This window comes from Chamaea fasciata, unplaced genomic scaffold, assembly GCF_029207755.1.
Source record: "Chamaea fasciata isolate MVZ Bird 193981 ecotype frontalis unplaced genomic scaffold, bChaFas1.0.hap1 SCAF_6, whole genome shotgun sequence".
Classification (NCBI taxonomy): Eukaryota; Metazoa; Chordata; class Aves; order Passeriformes; family Sylviidae; genus Chamaea; species Chamaea fasciata.
In genome coordinates, this window is record NW_027094091.1 from 43,591,153 (window position 1) to 43,607,678 (window position 16,526).

Sequence of the window (16,526 nt, forward strand, 5' to 3'; positions counted from 1 at the left end):
TTTTCACTCTCCTTGGAGTGGTTTCAGCTATTTAGGCTATTACCCTGTTTAGCGCCAGGACTCTTCCTTGCTCTTTTGCTTGTATTGTGTGCCACACAGTGTGATCTCATTTGGCCACCTTTAATCACCATGCCTTCCTATGTTTGTTATGTATGTAATTAACAGGACACCTGTAAATGGAGCACTCTGGCTCCTTGGAGAGTGCTTGGGAGAGACATCCTCCTTTGGTCCAAAGGGAGATGGCATGCTCTCTGCAGAAGGGGTATCTGCTGAGAAATTCTCAAAGTCCTCCTCTTCCTCTGCTGGAGATACAGGATCAGGAGCATCCAACTTCTGCTCCTCCAAGCTTGCACTGTTTGGATCCAGTTCCTTAATAATTCTGTCATACTGTGCAATGAAATCCTCACCATCTGTGCTCAGCAGTTTTACACTTAAGTTACAATCTGCCTCCTGAGAAGAAATCTTTAACTCTAAGTCTGGCTGTGGATCAATCTCAGTCATTTTCTGGTTTATTTGTTCTCTCGTTACACCTTTAGTTGAGCTTGAATTTCTCTTACTGTGCTCATCCAAGTCCATTTCCAGCTGGGTCTTTGCAAGAGACCCATTGACTACGGTCTGGCTCTGCACCTTGTGCTCTCTGGCTACATTTAAAGGTTTCTCCTTGGAGCTGTCATCATCTTGAGTATCCTTCTGGGCACATAACCTGTAAACCATAACATCATCCTGAAAGTCTGACTCCTCTATGTAAGAGCCTTTGATGAGCATAATGGCATTTTTTTTCATTTCTTGAATGTGTTTTGGTGGCTCGGCAGGTGGCTGCATTTCTGCGCTTCCCAGATCATCAAATGGTTGTGGTGAGCTCACATTAGAACCAGGAGAAATCCCTGTGTCATAGCTGTCATCCCATTCTAGCTCCAGCTGCATCTTCTCACTGAATGGGGTTGCTTGAGCAGAGCTACATGAACTAGGTGTCCTTTGCTGGAGCCGAAACATGGGGTGTTCCACATCTGTACCATTGTCCTCTGCAAGCGTCTGGATAAAGGTGTCTGGATCAGGATTTACTCCATCATACAAGGCAGACCAAACCTTACAATCTTTCATGCACTGGATGATGGCTTCTTGAGCTTCCCCCAGGTACTGCAAGTAGCTGATGTCCACAGCTCTTCCATATTCCACAATGCAAGCAGATTCAGAAGAGTGTCTACCAGGATCTGGAAATAAAGAAGACAACTTGTATCAAGAGTAGTATATCAAATTTTCTCCAGCAAGGCATCCACTAAGACAATGCAGGGAGAGTCATTAACCCTAACCATCCAATAAGGCAGGAAGACCAATGCATAACAATTGAGATTTGCTCATAAATGCACAATTGCAATTTTTCCTATCGCAAAGACAGAGCTGTAACTCAAGATTTCTATGAGAGCAGCCTGCATTCAAACCTTAATGCAGCAACAACTCTGAAGCAGCCAGTGTAGCTGCCATTTATCAGCACACTATTGTCATGAATGCATATTCAAGCTGGATAGCTGTTAAAATAAAGTTTCAATAGACTTGGACATATGGAAGGAATTGAACAAACTTTCTAGTCCAGGCTTGCCCAGTTTATTGTTGCCCACCACATTTCCTTCCCATTCTATACTTTCCCAATTCCTCCCATAAGGTGCTACCAAATCAAACTCAATTAATGATTTCATCTTCCCCTGAGCACCAATTACCTTTAGTTTGTGCTGTTTTTGTCCAGAGAATATAGTCTTTTCCTTGGCTTTCAAGGGTCAAAGTGATGCCAGTGGAGCAGCAGAGAGGTGTCAGGGCCAGCAGTTTTGCAGCAGATACAGAGTAACAGTCTCTCTCTTTCACAGCTCTCCGCTGGCTCAGCATCATGTGGTTGCACGGGATCAGATACCTGAAACAGCAGTGCCCAGCATCACATCATCCTTCCATGTTAGAGAAAGCAACAACACACAGAATTCCCTTCCCACCTTCCTGCCTTCTCAAATTAAAAGAAACAACAACATTAGTATTTACAGTGATCCAGTTTCTGAACCTCTCAAGAGCATGAAACCATGACTCTTTATATTGTGATGCTTGGTTTGATGAGGAGCTGTCAAGATGAGTAGAGATAGGAGACAGTTGCATCAGAACAGGGAATCCTTTGCAGGTCAGATTTGTTGTAAGAAAGTATAGAGGGAGTGTAGGACAGGCAGATGTCAAAGGCCAGCAGAATGGTTTGGTCTGACTACGAATGCATTCTGTCTCAGAATCCTCAATTTATTTGTCCTCCTGGGAAATCCAGAGAGAGGTAGTTTGCCAGGCAAGCAGTCAGAAAAAAAAAAAAAAAAAAAAAAAGAGGAGAGAAGGGCCATCCAAGTGTTTTACCGCAGTAGATCAAGACTGAGCTCTTAGGCAGAGGAGAGAAGAAGCTAGAGGAAGCTAAGGAACAGAAAAAGCACAGTCTCAAGTAGAACTTCTTGAGGGCACTTTTGTCTTACTTTTTAAAAGCACTTTTGTAAGAGCCTCAGTGTTAACTGCACCAATGATCTGCTATTTAAAATGCAAATAAATTCTAAAGGATTCCCTAAATAAACAAAAAGATCAGCCACAGCAGTCTAATGCCTGAGTGGTGATGTACTTGTGTTCATAGAGGCCCTAGCAGTATTTCCAGGCACCGCTGCCAGATCTATAGGGAATTTCACCTTAATGCCTGTGTGTGGAGGGACAGACAATATCTGTAATATTCATGTGAACTGCAATGCTAAAACCCCAAGTCAGTTACACCAATGTTTCCAAATAAATAACCAGTTCTCATCTAATAAACACACCCTAACTGTAAGTACTTTGAAGCAATGTATAGAATCACAAATTAAAAAGCAAAAATTATCACTGCATTTAGTACATCACTTAATCCACCTACAATAGTGCAGGAACCTGAAGTAATCTCACTGAGTGAGGAATCAAAGAGGTGGAAAACAACAAGGGTGGAAGCTGCAAAGAGTATATAGGTCTGTATCACAGTGCATAATACACTAGAGAAAACAGGCAGGAGGGAAGAATTATGCATTTAGAAGCAGGGAATAAGGACTATGGAGGTGATAAATATATTCTTAGCTTCTCTCACTTTTACAGAAATAAATCACAAGAAAAATCTCTTGCTCTGAAGATCTCAGGATGTAAATCAAACTTTGTCAGGTCTGGTAGACTTTTGTTGGGACCATAAATATTCTTATCTCTGTAGTTACTTGGATTTCTGCTCTTCTGGAGAACTCCCACCCAGCTCTGCATCCACAGAGAGAGACCATATGTCCCAGAGTTAGGATGAAGAATGGGAAAAAAGAGTTTGGGCTTTACCTTAAAACTAGCTGTAACATCACATCTTCACAATGCAACCCAATGAGTGTTCTGAACAATGCCAAGGAGACCACACAGAGCTGGAAAATGATAAACATTGTCAGCTTTTGATCTGGAAATTGTATCTTTCCAGTCTTCCCTGCATACTACATCACAAAACAGCTCTGCCAGAACATAATGATTTATAAGACACTCTTAGAATGCTATTTCATTTAGTCAGCACCCCATGAGATGATTTTTTTCAATTTGTCGAGAGATATACATGTAATATGCTACATTTTAACAAAATACAATCCTGAACAGAATTTCCCTTCAAATAAGCTACTTAAAAAGCAGTCTTCAATATCATTCAAATTTATTAATTTAAGTTGACATAGCATGAACTGAACCCTGTAACTTCCAATACAGTGTTTTAGTTTTTACCTCTGACACAGAATTTGAATCAACTAAAAGTCCTTTCTGAAAGTTATAAATCACTTCAGGTTTCTGTTGCTTTAGTTATAAGAAACTATTAGTGTTCTGCACATAAGAAGCTGAATGGTTGAAAAGCTTCACTCACAACAAGCCTTTGGAAGATGTCAGATTCTTGCTTGAAAGGTGTGTTTTAACGGGGGGAGGGACATAGGAGAAAACCAGGAAATCTCCTTTCCTCTGTGAAACTTACAGGGAGTCAAGTATAAACTTTCTTCATTACATGAAACTTCAAAAACACCTGCTGCTGCCTCAAATTATCCTGTATTTAAGAAATTCCAGTTTACAGGGAAATAGTAATCACTAGTCTTTGCAACCATTTGCAAATCTAGAATCTTCTGAATAACTAAATTCAAGTCTATTTTTGTACTGTGTAAAAAGATAAGATTTAAAATACACTCAAGAAACAAAGAGGATAGTACTTCTACAAGTCCTTTCAGGCACCTGTCTCTAAATAAGTTTATCTCTGTGAATTAATAATCAGTATTTTCATCAATAGTAATGTACACAGCTTTTGTGCTATGTTTGCACTTGGCTGAGCTATACTGCAGAAAACTCCTTTAGCATCACAGAACCACTTTGGCTGAGATCCTGAGTTGCTCAGGACTGCAGAATTCTCTACAATTTCCATCTCGTTTGCCTATGGAAGAGTAATTAATGATTAGCAGAGACAACAGCATTTGCATTTTTGTTGACAGAACTGTTTCAGTTTCCAGAGTTAATCCATCTTAGATATGCAACAACAGCAGCATATATCGATATTTGCATGCACTTACATTTCAAAACAATTTTTAGATTAAGCTACTGTCCCTAATACACAAATTTAATGCACATGCTGGTGTTCAGGCTTCTCTGAAACATTACTGCACATTCTGAGCATTCACTTGCACTAAAACAGTATTCTTGATTTCATCCATGAAGCTCTGCATCACTCAAGAGTCAGCCAAGGCTGCCAGTCAAGCAAGGCTCACTCAAGCAGTCCAGTGCAACAAGTAGTCATTTTCTCATCTAGAATATCCAACTGCTGGCAAAGGTAACCCACCCTCTCTGGCAGGCAGTTCTCCAGTCACCACGCTGCCCTGTGCCTAGGCTGAGAAGGGACTCAGCACAAACCTGAGATAAACCCTACTGCACAAGGGAGTGAATGCAAAGAGAAGGAAGCAGCAGCCTCACCACTTGTACAAGAAAGCTTTTAAGTTCAAGTTCTTTTAGTCAAATAAAGCAGGCAACATCATAGTTAAGTAAACATGCTACAGTAATACAGACTACAGATTCCTGAGAAATACATCAGCAAGATCGCAGTTAACAACTGGGATCCATTCGGAGACATCCTTAGAGGGCTCCTGTTGTTTCCCCATTCCAAAATGCTTGCTGCTTGGCAAAACTCCAAAGATCAAAAATGGTCCTAACCACAATTATATTTATAAGTCCCAGGGCGAGTTATCTATGATAGCACTAATCCAGCACTGTTCAGAATAAAAATGCTTCCAAGTTTACCTTTAATCTTCCAACAGGATTCAGACTTCCAGAAGCTCTCACTACCTCTATCCCATCTCCTACATATGTGAAACCAACTCACAGGTTTATTAGCTTTGTATAGTGGTTGCTAAATGACAAAACACACACACACGAAATTGAGAGGGTGGAGAGATCACATCATTGGGTGGAGGGGAGAAAATTCCTAGTTAAACAAGCACCCAACCATAATATATGAAATCTCCCACTTCAATGTTGAACCTACATCCATGCTGAGTACCTGAACTTCCTTTCTGCGGCTCTTACCCGGAATGGTGTGTTGATTCTGCTGGTAAGTGTATCCAGGATATGAACATTCTCATGTCGGTGCAGCAAAATAAAGCGGAGGAAGATCTTGAGGAGGGCTGGCTCTGAAACGCTGCGCAAGAAGAGATCCAGGTATGCAGTCGTAGTCATCACTTCCTCCACAGTCACCTGTAAGCAGAACTAATGTAAATACTGCAAATACAAACATACTGCACACACAAAATATCCACCCATCCATCCCCTGCAACAGTATATCTAGCATCCATAACTATGCCACAAAAACACTGAGTCTTCACTCTTAAACTTGCCTCACAAGCATTTTGAACACATGTTCTACCTGTCTTGCATCCCCAGGAAAAAGCATCCTCCCTCAAACTGACACCCCAGATCTCACTCATAGTGAAAACCAAAGGACCAACTCATGCTAGAAGATCCCCTTTCTGCCCATGTCATCTCCCCTGCATCACATTTCTGTTGTCCCTCAGAAGCAATTTCAGATGTTGTGAATGCCTGCATCTTACCACTTCATTAAAAGTAAATGTCGAAGCAGAATCAAAGCACGGTACAAAGTCATGGTTGTGAAGCTTTAAAGACAAAATTCCCATAGATGTCCAGAATTTTGTCATGATTTTCCTTCTTTTCTTTCTGCCACAGCACAATTTCTCATTTTACTCAATGTCTAAAAGAAGTATATATTCACAAATATTCACACATAAAGCCCAACCCAAAATCTTCACTGCTGACTATTAGTAGATCAAAATAGAATTCATGATCCATGTGACATTTGCATACCATAACCCACACTGCTCTGCTCACTGCAATCCCTTGGAGATTATCTATTCACAGAACACACTGGCAAAGCACAGAAAATTCCAAAGCCCACCTCTGCACCATGTACTGCTCTTGCAAAGTCATCATTTTTTAAATAGTTACCCAGGAATCTAATAAGCTTAAGTGCACAAGGATAAACCCTTAAATACGAGAATCTGTCTATATGAAAGAAAGTATTAAACATCTATTGTTTACCAAACTTGGCTGGATAAATGAAAATACTGATTTTATTAAAAAAAAAATCAAAGCTGTCACTTAAGACCTAAGAGGATTTAGAAAATACTCAGAAGGGCAACATTTACGTAACATGCTGTAAATATTAAAATCCCTGTTCCATTATGCTGCATGTTAGCCATGTACACAGTAATGTCATGATGCAAACATTCTCTTTAAAGCATTCAAGATCACAAGCTGCTTCTGGGTGGTTACACAGAACATAGGAATGGGGTACACAGCCTGCAGACCTTACAGAGAGAGAAGCTCTATAGCTAAGGTCATTGAATCACTCTCAGTCTAAATCTTTATTCTAATACTCAGCTACACCATCATTAATACAGTGCGATACTAACTCGTTTTGGCATTAGAAACAAAGCACCAGGGAAGTAGCAACAGTCAAAATTTTCAGCAGGAAATACAAGCAGCCCAGCTCCAATCAGAAACTTTTTTCTTGGAACAGGTTTGGGGACTTGTGATGTAAAAAGGAATAGCTTTCTGGTGAAAGTTGGTGTCTGTTGTCCTAAGAACTGTCTTTTCTTGCCCTTCTTTTTTTTTCTTTTTTTTTATAGCAGTGAGTGGTAAAAAGCAAAGCCCAAGAAATCCATCATGTGACATCATTATGACACCATACAGTTCATGGACAAGTTTAAACTCTCTGCCAAGGAAAGGTCAGACAGAAGTAATACATTGTTACACTTCCACATCACTTCTTCATCCTTTATAGGGAAAAGGAAGCAGGTTCTTGGCTGCCATTTTCACCAATGTTTGTTGACAGATGATACATGTATCAAATACTGCAGCCATACAAGAAAGCAAGAAAAGTCAGCAGATTCACAAGGGCACTGACCTTTTTCTAAAACCCACACTCTTTGGACAACTCATCCTACAATTTCTATCAGTGAGAGAAACCCACATGCTTCTCAAAGTGCGTATCATGAACGAAACAAAGAGCAGCAGCAGCAGAAAGAGCAGAAAGCCAGCTGGAGAGCAGCTTAGAAATGTTATATTCTGAGAGTGTGTACTGTGCTCCTGACAGCTTGGGCACTAGACAAAACATGAAATAATGTTTAATAGCCAACATTTCACTGATACCAGTAAGCAGAGCTAGAAGAACCAACCAACGATTAATGAAGCTCTAATAGTTCACAAAGGAGGTACCTGTAATCTTGTTAAGTCCTAATTTTTTGAAAGAGGGGATCTTGTGAAGGGTATCACATTACACTTAACTTTTATTTCTTCTTGGGGAAAAAAAGTTAGTGAATCTGATTAACCATTTTCCAAGAAAGAGACAAGATGACTAAGTTTTGTCAATATTTAAATGGATTTGTCAGAATCTTCTTCAATTTTCAGTGAAAACACACTGCCTTATCCACAACACTCCTTCAAATTTCTTCAATAAATGAAGCTAGGGTCTATTTTGCAGGATCACTGTGTAACACTCAAAGCAGGCACGTTAAAGTTGCACAAGTAATTTTTATGCTATCATGTTCTAGAAGTTCTAGTGCACTCTCAGTGTGCCTTTGTGTGCATTTTGTCCCTACAAACCAGCAGGGAGACCAACCTTCTGCTTCCTTGCCAGGGCAAATCAAACGAAAATATTGCTGTTGAGCACTTAAATGCAAGCTGGGTGTGCAGCTTAGGAAGAAGATGGATAACCTGGCAAGCAGATGTCTGTGCTTTTACAATTACTGCATCTTATTTTGCCACCTTGCATTCTGTGTTTGCTTCTCCCTTTTAGCATATGTGACGGTGAGTGTAACTTCTGAAGATTCAAGGCACCTAGAGAAGTATTCAAGAAAGCCAATTTTAACTCCACAAGGCTAATTTTCCTTTTACTCTATGGGATACATTAGTCTGCTCTGACTGAGCCTCTGGAGAACTGACTTTTTGCAATTAACTAGAGAAGGACTCTGGAGAAATCAGTTAGATGAGGCTAAACCCAGCCCTGGCAAAAATCCTTTAAACTCTGCACACCTTTTCTACAGACTGCATCATACATAAAAGATGCAGTGTTGAAAGTGAGACTAGTTCAATTTGTGCAGTTATTATTGAAGATCTCTGTTTTCTACGTTACCAAAGCCATGCTATTAAGCTCCATTCAGACTACCTGCTGGCTGTCTCTTCTTAAACAAATGTCTCGTGTGACAGATTTGGGGAAAGAGGGAAATAATTTCTAACAAATTCAAATCAGTACTCAGATAAACAACAAAAGAACAAACCTTCCCAGAGAATTAAAATGGTGCTGCCCATGTCAAGTATGTCTACTACAATCAAATCCTGAGGCAGTTCTACAAACACTGTTATTGTAAACATTGATTACAGTATCATTTCTCCAAGTAAGCTTTTAGCTACTAGCCCTCAGAATTGATCATCTTTGAAAAGATGATGAACAGCAAGCCAAAACGTACAAAAATCTGATATTTAATTTGAAAATTCTTCACCTTTGATAATTCAAATGTCAAGACAAATACCATAACAAACGGAGACATAAAATTGAGACCTGATAGTTTTCTAGAAAAACCGTTTAAGTAATCAAATCTCAAGTTTGTTTTTGATAAAATTTTTGATTAAATTTTGATTAAATTTCAAGCTATGTTCTGATAATACCTTTTTGATAAAGGTATTTCAGCAATACTAAAATCTACCAGTTCCTCAACAGCAAAAATAGAAACCCACCAGTAGCATCCCTTGCATTAGATCCTTTCTGTTAATGGCAGAGACCAAGGATATCTCTGCTCTTAAAATAAAACTACAGGATTAAAAATAAAAACAACAAAAAAATTCATGTCCATTCCATTAACCAGACCACTACTCTACCATTTTTATTCTGATTTCCCACAAACATAACAATTAAAAGTTGTTGGACTTTTTTTTTTTTTCCAATATACATATAAAGTGTTCAACTAAAAATACCATTAAAAAGCCTCATCCACATGTTTTTCTATATAAAATCAGCTGTTACAGAGCTTTTTTTGAGATGTAAACTGCAACTAAAAAGACCAGCTTTAAGTCTTCATGGCCAGACAGATATTTGACTGGAGATTATTGAAAAGAGAAGGCCACTTTTAGCCATGTAATACCCCTCTATAATTATGTAATAATTTTCAGCAAATCTTTTCTCACCTCCTCTGATGACTGATTAGATGGTGAGGCAGAACACTGTAAAGAGATCCAGCTTTTACAAGTTATTCTGCCAAGTAATAGCAAAGAGCTAGAAATTACTGTCATTGCAAGTTCAGTTTAATTTATTGCACTCACTGTGTTAGACCAATCACATGGATTCTTTACTACTGGCCATTTTCCCTTGGGAATCACCCAATATATTTTCTAATTTACAGCTTCATGCCCACTTACAGGAATATACCTACATGATTCCTCCTTTCCATCACATATCCCTTCTTACAAGGACCTCATATTGCCCATGAAAAGACAAATGTTCTTATTTGAACTTATCCTCCAGATCCATCCACAAGCAGTTTTAACCTGAAGTAGTTCACCTCACTGATAAAAAACATCCAACCATTTCCAGTCTATTCTATTAATTTTCAACTTCTTGCTCCCTCCTTGTACAGGCAGAAGGGTTCATGCTGCAGAGTGAACTGGATCAGGAAATTGATTCAGATTAGGACTATCCAGAAGTAGAGTTTTAACCTCCATCAGTTTCAAGTATGAACAGCTGTCCTGGCAAAAGAGAGGGACAAGCAGGATCAGGAACAGGGGACGTCTGCCCACTGGGGGAACCAGAAAACCCAAACTGTTTCAGCTTCCTTCAGCTTACGGTTATAAACTGCTTCAGTTTCTGCCATGTTAAAATTCAACTGAACTGCATGTCTGAAGCAAGAAGTGAGAGACACCTTTACATATATATCCACACCATAGCTGGTAAAATTAAGTTTTGTAGCTGTTAATGGGCTTCTGCAAAGCACAAGGCTATTCAAAGTTTCCCAGTGACACTTGCTTTACACGTTTTTACAGCAGCTGTCCGAATGCTTTTCAGTAAGGTGAAGGATGGTATTATTCCTAAATGGGAACTGACAGTCTTGTAGGATATTTATAAAGACGCTCCTTCTAATCTGTGGAGTATAATTTACAGGTCATTTCCCCCTAGCTGAGCTGTGTAATCAGCAAGCAAGTATTATTGAATTATCACAGTAGCACACCGTGTCAGAGGCTTTTTTGGATGGGTTAGTGTGCGGCAGACTTGAGGTCCATTTGACAGAGCTTATTTGACAGGACCGTGCCAGCACCTCTGCAGAGCAATTCTGTTCACTTGGCCAACAGCAATGCTTTACACTAAAAAGCTGGTACAATTTTCCATTATTCAGACTAAACCAAGCCTATTCAGATTAAAACAAGCCTTTCAAGTATAAAAATAATTAGATCATAGTTAGCAATTAAATGCCATGTAGTAGAGGAGTAAATGCTGACATTATAAATTTGCTTTTATCGTATAATTTGTCAGATTTTAGTGCTTTCTTCAATAAATTGAAGTATCACAAATTACGTAAACATTCAAAATGGTCTGAATAGCTGCCTTTGTCAACCAAATTCTCTGAATGGCAAACTAAAATGAAATCACATGCGTTTACAGTAAAAGGGTGTACATAACCAATCTGAATTGTATCAAAGGAAACAAAATATAAATGCCAAAGTGTGGCTCCTAATTATCTAGTACATGGTTTAGACTGCAAAATATATGCATATTCAAGACCTTCTGAAAAGGATTTCACTTATATTTCTACAGAAGTGCTGTAACTACCAAAAAGAATAAAGAAAATAAGCACAGCCTACTAACAAATATATAGAGACCAAAACTAAGGCGGTAAGAGCCTCTAACAGAATCAGTAAAAATTATTTCAATAGGGTTATTCTGGATTCACCCTGGGATTTCAATGAGTTTCAACTGAGGAGAAAACTAGTTTTATTTGATTACTTAGACCCTGGTATAATCTGGCCCCAGAAGACCTCGTATTTTATTGATAGAGCTCGATGTTAGTTTTGAAAGTGCAGCAGGAAATAGCCAGTGAAATATCTCACAGAATCCAATGGTATGGCTCTGTACCATTCTCTGTACAGAATAATACCTTCTCAAGAGGTTTGGGGTTTTTTTCCTACGTATCAAAATATAGGGAAGAACATACATGATTTCAAGTTGTAACTGACATGCCATCAAAAGTTACCAGTCTTAAATTAAGAAGAGTTTCTGTCAGATAGTACTAATTTTTCTAAATCACAGACAATTATACCAGAAAGAATAAAAGACAGTTTGGACAAAAATTAAAATAATGGAAAAAAACTACCAAATTAACATTTTCTTTAGCTTTGTGTCTTTACAGACAAACCATTTTACTCCTCTGTTTTCAAATGAATTTGTGACCTTGCACAAAAACATGCCCTCTCCCCTGTTCCACAAACAGTTTCATTGAATCCCTTTCTTTGATGTCTGACACAGCAACTCCTGTGTCAGAAGTAAGGGAGGTAACACTTCAGTAAAAAGAACAATAACATCCAGATAACAAAAGGTCAAGGCAGGGCTCTCCAGCACAGCCAGTTAATGCACATCTCCAGCTACATAATACAAATCTGGGCTCTGACTACCCATTCAGCAATGTGCAGCTTTGGAGATAGGAACATGCTTGTCAATCGCTCATTACACGTGTAGGTGGGATAACCCACACAAACTGACAAGACTAGGACAGACAAGGTATAAATTAGGCTACAAGAACATGCTATATTTAGGATACTTATCTTTGAGAAATGAAGTTAGGGAGTCATAAGCTTGAGAATGTTTGGGTTATTTAGGCACATCACAGTTAATCTGCTCCAAAAATAACCTTCACAGAGCTCACTGTGAAAAACAGGTTATTTCAAGCTAGTAAGCTAGCTTGCCCAATCAATTTGAAACTTCCTTAACTGGAAAAAAACCATAACTAGAGAACTCTGTTTTTGAACTCCATACCAGCTTCCTGAGATAAAACCAGAAAAATCACACCAAGAAAAATAAATTGGTCTCCCCACCCCCTGACTTTTCATAGAAATACATCTCCATCCTCAACAGTCTTGTATGGTTTCATTCACACAGTGAACTGTGTACATAGTAAGTATTTGTAGGGAGACAATCTGCAAAAATTTTGAAAAGACAGATCTTACTACATGGTAAAATAAATGTTACAAACATTTCACAATCACACATAAGCATATCTTAAAGTTTTGAACCACATATTGAAACTCTTAACAATTTTAAATGAAATTCTATTTACTGAAATTTTTATGCTCCTTTTACCAAAAGTCTCATTTGATAGTCAGATGTCTGAAGTTGGAAGAAATTAAGGAAATCAAGGAAAGGAGGTAAGAGGTCTTTGTGGATGAATTAAGAGCTCCTAAAAAGTCTGAAACATGAAGAGACAGAAGCACGGAAAGGTGACCCAAGAGGAATATGGAAAGAGTGCCTTAGGAGGCAGAGAAAGGATTAGGAAAGCCAAAGCCCAGCTGGAGTTGAAGAAGAGCTTCAACAGCAAAAGAAAGATCATGAAAAATGCATGCTCACTGCTGAATGGGGATGGGGACCTGGTGACATGAGACATTAAAGACATCACAGTACTCAGTCACAGAATCACAGCAGAGCTAGGGTTGAAAGGATCCTCTGGAGATACCTAGTCCAATCCCATTCTTGACTGGAATTGTCTTTGCCAAAACAATTAATGCTAGTCTGTGTCTTGATGCAGAGCAGTTTTTTTCCTCAGAACATACTTCTTGTAGAAAAACTAGAAAATAGCACAGAAAGATCAGGTTTATAGTAGTCTGCCTGCCCAAGCCATTCAAAAGCAGAGCCAGAAGCTCATCTCCCTTCCAATTTTTACATTAAGATTGAACCATGAGTGCCAGATTGGATGTGGGTTGTTAAGACCAGTATGCCACATGACTTCCATCCTTCCTATCACCAAGAATTATCAGAAGCAGCTGTTCCACACCAGATAAATTCTAGAAATAGGACTTACAGAAACACCTCTGGAAGATGTACCAGTAAATATCATCATCTCTTCTTACTACCCTTTAACCTTGCTCTGATCTGTCTTCCTAATCAGGTATTTATACCATGCTCCATTTCATGCTGTATTTGAACTTAAGCCAGAATGAATCAGAAAAATCCAAACTGAATGACTGAATTAAAACTAAAATCTTCAGCCACAAGTAGACCTTATGACACCAAACCAACTTCAGTGAGTAGAAAAGAAAAAATCAAGATCCATTTGGTAGAACTTCTGTTTTAAAAACTGTCACAATACATCTGGCCTCTCATTTTGGCCCCTTCCAATTTTTTATTAACCTCAAGGTTAATTACAACATCAAACCCCCAAACGGGAGATATAGTTTTCAAAGCCCACTCTTCCCCTTAGCATTAATGTTCTCAATGGTAACTAGAAATTATTTTAATGTATGAAAGAGCTGCTGCAGCATAATTATCATAGTGCATAGAGATATGTCCCAAAAGCAAAAAGGCAAAATATTTATTTTCTGTTATTAACATGGAACACAAAACAGAAAGACTGAAGAGGGCACATGTTCCTCAACATACTTAATTGCTTTTGCTATAGAGTTTTGGTCTCACAGATGTGAGAACCTTGTATCAGATCCACTAGATGGTGCAATCCATCTTCTCCATTAAAATCATTTGAAGTTTATACACGAGAAGTTAAAAATTAACAAGGAAGAAGTCAATTTTAATACTAATCAAGGAAAGGTTCATTATTGGAAGAAGAAGGCACCAAGCAGAATATCAGGATTCCAGAAAGATCTAGGCTTTGAAAGTTACCTGTGTTAGCAGCCAACATCCCCATTTTCAAGAGAAATATGAGTTAACCCATTTTCAGAGTATATAAACATAATTTTCATCAAAGGAAAAAAGGAATCACAACAGCCATCTTTAAATTATTTAACATTAACAGGGAAGTAATCAACCCAATAGGAGGTCAGGATATTTACTGACTAATAAGAATGATATTCAAAACAATCTAAGATTAGTCTCAAATACTTCAGAGATAAAATAGCACTCACTAAGACTAGAATCCACTCTGTATCTCCCTCATTATCCATAACCTTGACCTAAAACTGGTTAGGCTTTTCACTTCTAATTCCCAGTCTTGGCAAGGGATTAAGTCCAGATACAGAAATAGAAAAAATGACTGCCAGGTGAGGTGAACTACCTCAGGACAGACTACAGCCTTGATCTGGATCACAGCCAAATTTTACTTCAGCCCACACCAAATTCCTAAGTGTTTGAGGTCTGCCAAATCATTGAAAAAGACTCTACATTGCTTATGAATTTCTTGGTGATTGTTTACCATGAAGAATTGTGTTTGCTACCGAAACAAGCTGTGAACAAGAAAGCAGGCTATGGTGTTTCTCTGTCCTTCAGAAAATGGAACAGCTGCAATGCTTTGTGCTTGTTAAGCTTTGTGACAATTAGGAGACCTTACAAAAGTAATTTTTTAGTTTGCTTCTGGAAGTTTTTTGTGGATTTTTACTCTCAGCTGTTCCCACATTTTCTCCTCAAAAGAGGTGTTCTTTAACACGGCAATGAAGAGTGTTAATTCATAAAATCACAGAACCATATGATGTCCTGGGTTGGAAGGGACCTTAAAGAGCATCCAGTTCCAGCTCCCTAGCCAATGGCAGGGACACATTCCACTACACCAGGCTGCTAAGAGTCCCACCCAATCTGGCCTTGAACACTTTCAGGGAGGGGGAATTGACATAATTGACGTATTCTGCAACAGTTGGAAATGTAGCTTTTCGCAGCCTAACCAAAATAAATACATAATTCACTAACATTGGTGACATATTTTGCAAAGGATAAACCCTAAAATACAAAGACAAATGGATTTTTTTTTTCTTAAAAGTAACATAAATTGCACTCTAAGATGTTAGAAAACTGATACTATACTTTAGGAAAATAACTCTACCCAATATAATAAGGAACTACAAAACAATGGCAACTTTGCAAAGACTAACATAATATTTCTTGAGTAAACATTTTCCTTGTGGCCATCTTCCTTTAGAAAAATATTCATTTAGAAAAAGAAAAAGCTCATGGAAACAGGTCTGACACGATGAAATGTCTAAAATGTCACTGCTTTTTTAATGATATGTGAGTCTAAAACAACACAAACATTTTGGTTCTTCATTACACTTAAGAATTTTAAAGATTTTCAGAAATACCTATACGTTGCTTAAGAAAGTATATAGAATGAAAAGATGGAAAGTTAGTCTAGAAAGGGATGGAATTGCACGAAAGGCACTCCTGACACTACAATTGATAGTATCTTTACACAGAGATCTTCCATAATACTTTCACTCTTTTGTGCCATCCTTGCAGACGTCACTGACCTTGTGGAGCGCAGGAGCCATTACTGGCACCAAAAATCCATTGTAAATGTAATTCACAAGCTGGGTGCGTATCAAGGGATGTGCCACCTAAGAGGGGAGAGAAAGACACAGAATAGTTCCAGTGAGATTTAAAAGACAGGTCACAGAATGCTATTACTCACTACCAAAACCCTTTCCCATTTAATAAGACATTCATTCATCCTTCTCACCAGCATCTGATATGATTTGGGTTCTTCACAACTATTTTTTCTACAAAGAAGTACACACACCATCTTTAATTACACTAAGTCTGCCAAACTTAGAGACATGGCTTTGCAATCTTCCTGCATGCTGACAAAGATGAATGGATGGACAGAAAAGTGTATATAGCCATCTATCAAAGCAAGATCTGAAACTCTAAATTCAGCTCCTGCAACTTAGTTGGGGTCACTTGAAGGTGGATTTGCCATTGTTAACTTGTCCTTCTATAATAAAGAAAAGCAGAACAGCTGCTT

At 38.5% G+C, this 16,526-nt stretch overlaps 1 protein-coding gene across 4 annotated transcripts in view; it reads right to left on the reverse strand.

The window, feature by feature from the left end:
* The window catches only part of FHIP1A (FHF complex subunit HOOK interacting protein 1A), an 81,516-nt gene that overhangs the window by 9,294 nt on the left and 55,696 nt on the right, over nt 1–16,526 (reverse strand). For all 4 annotated transcript variants that reach the window (XM_066186151.1, XM_066186148.1, XM_066186149.1 and 1 more), the window contains 5 exons: nt 16,033–16,119; nt 5,599–5,766; nt 3,346–3,425; nt 1,716–1,903; nt 171–1,211 (listed from right to left, as the gene is read on the reverse strand). In XM_066186151.1, the coding sequence (XP_066042248.1) occupies nt 171–1,211; nt 1,716–1,903; nt 3,346–3,425; nt 5,599–5,766; nt 16,033–16,119 (1,564 nt within the window). The remainder of the gene's footprint in view (nt 1–170; nt 1,212–1,715; nt 1,904–3,345; nt 3,426–5,598; nt 5,767–16,032; nt 16,120–16,526) is intronic.